This window comes from Egretta garzetta, unplaced genomic scaffold (assembly GCF_000687185.1).
Source record: "Egretta garzetta isolate BGI_Z169 unplaced genomic scaffold, ASM68718v1 scaffold161, whole genome shotgun sequence".
NCBI lineage: Eukaryota > Metazoa > Chordata > Aves > Pelecaniformes > Ardeidae > Egretta > Egretta garzetta.
The window spans coordinates 4,861,058-4,867,253 of record NW_009258754.1 but is presented as its reverse complement, the minus strand read 5'-3'; the positions used below and the strand labels follow the sequence as shown (position 1 = coordinate 4,867,253).

Below are 6,196 nucleotides of genomic sequence, written 5' to 3'. Positions count from 1 at the left end.
GAGTGTAGAAAATGGTGCTGCTGTTGGAAGTAATTTCAGCTGAAGCTCTTAATGCTGTTTAGTGCTTGTAATAACGCATTAGCTCTGATCTGTGTTAGCTTGTTCTGAAGCTTAATGGGAGTCTTCTTTGAATGTATCTGAGAAGCCATCAAATCCTCTTTCAGCTAAAAGTCAAGCAAGCCCCTTGGAGAGCAGTTTGATGGGATTGCTGCTAATCTCAGCCTTAACACTCTTCCCCCATTAAGGTAACCTTGCCAAGAGCTGGGGCAGGCCCTGGGGGTGTGCGTCCCAGGAGCCCACTCAACATGGGAGGTTGCACCACCACCCGAAGCTCTGCCCAGCTGGTGTGCAAACCATTGCTTATGACACACTTATGGTGTGGAAAAGTAGAAACGCAGTTGCTAGGTCTCAACTTCTGACTGTACGTGGGAGCTATTCAGAGGGGAGGTGGGACAGGATCCTGCCAGCTTGCAGATGGAAACTGTAAGATGCTGTTCACGTGCTCTGTGCTGGCTGCCTCTGGGCTGAGAAGTACTCATGCCATCACCTCCAGTGCCCAGTGAGTGATTTGGGAAGGGACACCTCCACCCTGAGGTCCCCTCTGCCCAGGAGCCATGAGGGACCTTCTGCTCCCTGGTCAGGTACGGTGTTTGCAGGGATGCTGCTAGCATTTCCGAGCATCACAACTGTGCGGCCAACGTCTGTGACTACCTGGGGACCCCCAGAGCCATACGGTCAAGAGGCTGCTTTTGTTGTGTAGCCACACTGGTGTTCATAAGGCTTTCCAGATAAATCAAAAAACAAGATTCCTGCCCTAAATGGGCATGCTGTCTACATTAGAGAGAACTATAAGGGATAAACATAAAAGGAAAAATCAAAGGAATAAAATCAATGAAAGTTAATAATCTGAATATATTCAAAGATCTGGGCTAAAGAAGGGAGACAACAAACCATGGGTGGAAGTAAAAGGCCCTGATAGGACAGGGAGTTACAATGGGAAAAACAGAGCCATCTATTCCAGCTGAAAACAAGAGCAGAGATGGCTTTTGTGAATAGTCTTCTCTCTCTTCTACTTGAATTTGAAATGCTGGCTAAAACGTTTACCATTGGTTTAAATTAATTTAGGTAGTTAAGAAAGGGAACTTTAGAATGTGATATTTAAATGTAACCAATTTTTCTTGTATCAGTTTTAAATGTAAAAAAAAGGTTATCCCATCTCGAGAGTTACTCTTCCATGATGTGGCAGGAATGGTATTTGACTTCAGACCCAGGTTTCCACAAGGAGAGCAAGAGCAGGGGTAGGAGTGAACTCTTGGTCCCATGGAATTCGCTCACGTATAACCTCACTGATTTTTTAGGTAATAGGATTTACTTTTGGCAGTCGTTGCCCCTGCAAAAAGCAACTTTCTGGTAAATACAGCGTAGCTATAGTGCCAGTGCCCCAGAATGCCGTCCGGGGTTAAGCCACCTCCTCCTCTCCCATGCAGCACCCCTTCCTTTAATAGACATCCAGGTCTGGGTACAGGAGGAAGCCCATGAAAGTGGAATCATTGATGTTGTCGGCGTAGACGCCGTTGTTGTCCCCCTCCCCATACACCTGCAGCCAGACCTCATCCCCAGTGCTGAGGTGCAGCAAGACAGAGCCGCTCGCTTGGTCAACATTGTTCTTCTGGAACTGGTCATAGGTGAAGATCACTGCCTTGTCTTTCCTGTAGAGGCTGACCTTGACATCCGTCAGGTAGACCGTCAGGTGGTAGGCGAAGTAGTATGTGCCAGGGATGCTGCAGAGGAACTTGCCGGTGCTGCTGTCATAGTGGCTTTGCTCGTTGTAGAAGATCTTGCTGAAGCGGATGGGGACGTTGGGGTGGGGGGCTCGCTCCGTCAGCCCCACACTGAAGGCAGAGCGGTGGACAAAGGCACCTTCGCCCTTCTCCCCCTTATGCCCTGGGTATCCAGGAAATCCTCTTGGCCCTTCCTGCCCTGGGACTCCCATTTCACCATGGTCACCTTTGGGGCCTTGCGCACCTGGGGGGACAGAGTGGGGACAGGGAGTTGTCTGCACTGTGCTGGCAGCCACCACCCAAAGGCCCGAAATGCAGGGGGGGCTGTGGCATGACGATCTATCTGCTTGGCAGCAGGTATCCTATGAGGAAAGGCTGGATGACCTCAACACCCTCCCATGAGCTGAGCCAGCAAGTGAAAAGCCCGCAGACCAAACTCTTTGACTGGAGATATTCAAATGTCATCTGGACAAAGGCTGGGCCTGGACCTACCAGACGTGAGACCTGCCGGGGCTGGGCCTGAGGGCTGGGGCTGCCCATGGGCTCCAGCACCGACTTACCCCCTGTTCCTCACCAACCTTCCTCTCCTTTCTCTCCCTTTTCTCCATCTTTTCCATCTCTCCCATCCCGGCCAGGGAGCCCGTTGTGGCCGGGGTAGCCGGGCGCTCCTCCCATCCAGTTGGCACATGGTGTTTTGGGGTCAGGCTGGATGTCCTGGGCAGCCACGTCTGTGCTGTGGGGGTCCATCAGCAGCAGCGAGCAAAGGAGGAAGCCTGCTGGGCCCCTCATCATTGGTTCCTGATGTGGAAAATGGCTTTGTTAGCTTTAAAGGTTAATAGGGGAAAAAGAAGTGAAGAAAAACCCCACCCTTGAGTAACAGAGAGGCCCAAAAGACTAAAATTCATTGAAGCAACGTGTCCAAAAGAAAGCAATTCTGCTCGCCCCAAGGGGCCCTCTGCATCCAGCGTGGTGCTGGTGTGAGCCAAGCCAGAATGGGGCTCCTGGGAGCAGCATGGACCTCAGCCTAGGAGCAGATCCAGCACAGAGAGGTGCAAATGCCAGAGTTACTCCCCTGGCGCTTGGGGGCTCTTTGCACGGGCACAGATGCAGCTCCGGACCGAGCACGGCAGACGCCAGGGTATCCATGGCTGATTTCTTCACAAAGTTCTGCTCAATTAGCCACGATGTGCTCTAACTTCTATCCAGCTGAGTCAGTGGCCGATTGGAAGTACAGGTCTGGCAGAGCCCATCTGCAAACCTCTGAAGCCTTTAAACCACCAGCTCGGCTTATCGCTGTGTGTACAGCCCACTATCCTGAGTCTATCTAGTGTGGACAGAAACTACAGCCAGGCTTCCTGTCTCCTCTGAGCGACCATATGAAATTATGATACTATTTGGTTTTTTTCCACCTGAATTATGTTATTGGATTATGGGAAGACAAGTTGCACAGCACTTAGGCACTGTAGGGTCGTATTCTTCTTTAATCTAATTGCTTTGCTCATCAGAGCAATTAGTGCAGCTCCCTAGAACCAGGTCAGTGGTGACACCCTATGGCCGGCCTGGGGCTTTTTTCCCATCCTCCCAGAAATCAGTGGGACCTTGGTGGGCTTTGGGTCAGGATTTTAGGAAATGGTTATTTTTAAAATGACTGTTGTGTGAAGCTGCTCCCCGGGCAGAGATTATACCCCGGAACAACGAAGGTAACCTGTTATCAGGATTGTAAGTGGCATAATAGGCAATGAAAAGTGAATAACAGCGTGGCCATTAGAGACACTTAGCTCTGTAACTTCAAAAAAAAAAAATATTTCAGAGCAATTCCTTTGCAGTGTTGATTTTTCTAGGCAAGCTATTTAAATGCTGTATTTTAAATAACATCTTATTAGCTATCATGTAATTGCTTCAAAGGAAGCTAAATAACAGAGGTTACCACGATTTCAGTTTTTGCAGGATATTGGGGGGGCTTTGAAGAAAACTTCAAAGCTGTGCTTAATGACTTTGGTGGGCAGTACCTAATACACAAAATCAGGGAACTCCTAAAACCGTGCCCAACCTACCGGGCTCCGGCACTCCAGCAGCCACATGGCACCTTGCGATGGGGCCGTGGTCCTGGCTCGGAGGCAGTTTTGGGGCTGAAGGGTACTATGGGGTCCAGCCACCCCAACCTGAACCTTGGGCAGTGTTCCTTCGTCTATGCTTTGGGAAGCGAAATGCCCCTTTGCAACAAGGGCCATAGCTATCGCCCATGAAGCAGGGTGGACAAGTGAAACAGATGTCTATAAATCCTAAAAGTGGCTTGGTTTGGCAAGCGAGGGTGTGCGTATTTGGGCATGCTGTGACATGGCCACTTTGCCATGCCCCAGTGGATGGCCCTAAGCAGAGGGACCCCTGTCCTCCTGCCTGGGTCCCCCCTGGCTTGGCTACAAGCATGCACCCCTCCAGAATCAGCATGGGCTGAATCTAACTGCATGACAACATGCTAGCATTCGATAAAAATCTGCCTCAAAATTTTATTTCTTGAGCTGTGTTTTGGTGAGTTTGTTGGGGTCAGTTCTGCCTTCTCGTATGCTGCCTAGAACTCAAATATCATTAAAATTTTATCGACGTGTACCCCAGAGCTAGGTCTTCTGCTGGTGCAAAATAAACCTTCCCTTTAAGGTCAAAAGTGGTGCAAGTGTGAGGCAGTCCAAAGCAGGGCTGCCAGGAGCCTTCCTGGCAGGCACCGGTCCAGCTGAAAGGGCTCAAGGCGATGCCCGTCCCACAGCATCCCCTCGCAGCTCCTTACAGTGGCTATGTTACACAATCGAGTTTTCTCCTTTTTAGTAAGAAAAGTGTTGTGGTACACAAATAGAAAACTACTTCTCTGGCTACAGTTTGACTCAACCACAAGGGGTTTGCTTGTTTGAGAAACGAAGCAGTTCTCCAGCAGAGGTGTGTCTTATGAAGGGAATGTTTTAAGCTATGTCTGCTAGCTTCGAGTTTAAACTCTGGTTTAGGTATGATATCCCTGTGCTGTATCTTTCCCGTTTCTTGTTGTCTTTCCATCTGATGCTCAGCAGTGTAACATGAAATAATGTGCCGCATTTGAATGTCAGTTGTACCTTTCAGACCAGTGATAGATGAACTAAGTACTCTCAGTGGCTTTCAGTTACTCCCTTGGCAGTTACTACATTAGAAGCTCATATGCATTACATGAAGCTTATTCATTTATCAGCAGAAATCAGCATATCATCCATAAGAACAATGCCATTCCTAAGTGCTATGTAGTGATTCAGACCATGATTCATAATTTAAATATCATATAACACTGTATAAATATTATATATATTTATATATATTTTTTTATAATATAAATCATATTTTTTTTTAAAACACACCTCTGCACAAAGCACAGAACAACAAATCCATCTGTTTTTCAACTCCAGTATTTTCTTCAAAATGTATTAACCAGGGGTTGGCTTATGCTCATTTTTTTTTTTTTTTTCCTTCTAAATACTTGTAGGATAGTTTTTGCTGACGTTCCAGTGGTGACTTGCTCCAAGGGGCTCGCACCTTAAATCTGGATGCTGCAGCTTTCTGGCAAGAAGCTGATATGACTCGGGGAGATTTGGGACAAACCCAATCTTTCCGGGAGTCTTCGAGGAACGAGGTGAATCGAAAGGTGCCAGTGCAGTACTCGCTGTTACAGACATGTGGTTTTTCGCTGTTGTTCCTGACTACTTTTGATTTAGGAGTTTTGATCTCTAAATAGCGTTTCCAAAAACAGGAGTATGAATCTAAGGGAGATCGGCTATTCTTGGTTTAAAGTACTCACTGGCTATTCTGAGAATAACTCCGAGAAAGAAACTTCTTGCAAACAGAAAAGACTGTCTTTCTGATTCAGCCCAGAAGAAGAGAAAATCCTGAATTTAGTAAGAGGGGGAAAAAAAATCATGCTTACCAGCTGCTTGGAGTCCTAGTTGGCTTGCTGCAGTCTCCTTAGAAATGAAGTCCGGCTACCAGATCACGATCCCTAAGGGCTTGGGGAGCTGTCAGCTCAGACACTGCATTTTCCATTTGCTATTGCGCATGCTGACCTAAAAGTTGGGTTTTCCCATTAATTTTTCCTGGCCATTGCTTAAGTTTTGGACCATTTATATAATCCGGTCACACTGGGATAGCTGGCGAAGATAGCCTTAACGGGGAAAAGATGGGTTTGGGAATTGGGTAGGAACGGAAGGAGCAACGGTTTGCTGGAGGAGCCCATGTGAAAGTCTGCTCGTCCAGGGCTGGGCTTGTACAGCGCGAGCTGCTGCCCTGTGTAAATGGGGAAATGTTGTTCTCAGCTGATGGAGAAAGTGTGTCTACAGCCTTGCATTAACACACTCAAACAGGGCTTTTTCAACGTGTTAGTAAAAGAATTCTTGAGTGAGTTTTGG

The 6,196-nt window shown here is 47.7% G+C and overlaps 1 protein-coding gene across 1 annotated transcript; it reads right to left on the bottom strand.

Moving 5' to 3' along the window:
- Nucleotides 1-1,498: 1,498 nt before the first annotated feature.
- ADIPOQ (adiponectin, C1Q and collagen domain containing) lies at nt 1,499-5,834 on the bottom strand. Its single transcript, XM_009649149.2, is given in 4 exon segments — nt 1,499-2,025; nt 2,360-2,579; nt 5,719-5,762; nt 5,765-5,834. Coding segments are annotated over 4 exon segments (861 nt in total).
- Between the last annotated feature and the right edge of the window lie 362 nt (nt 5,835-6,196).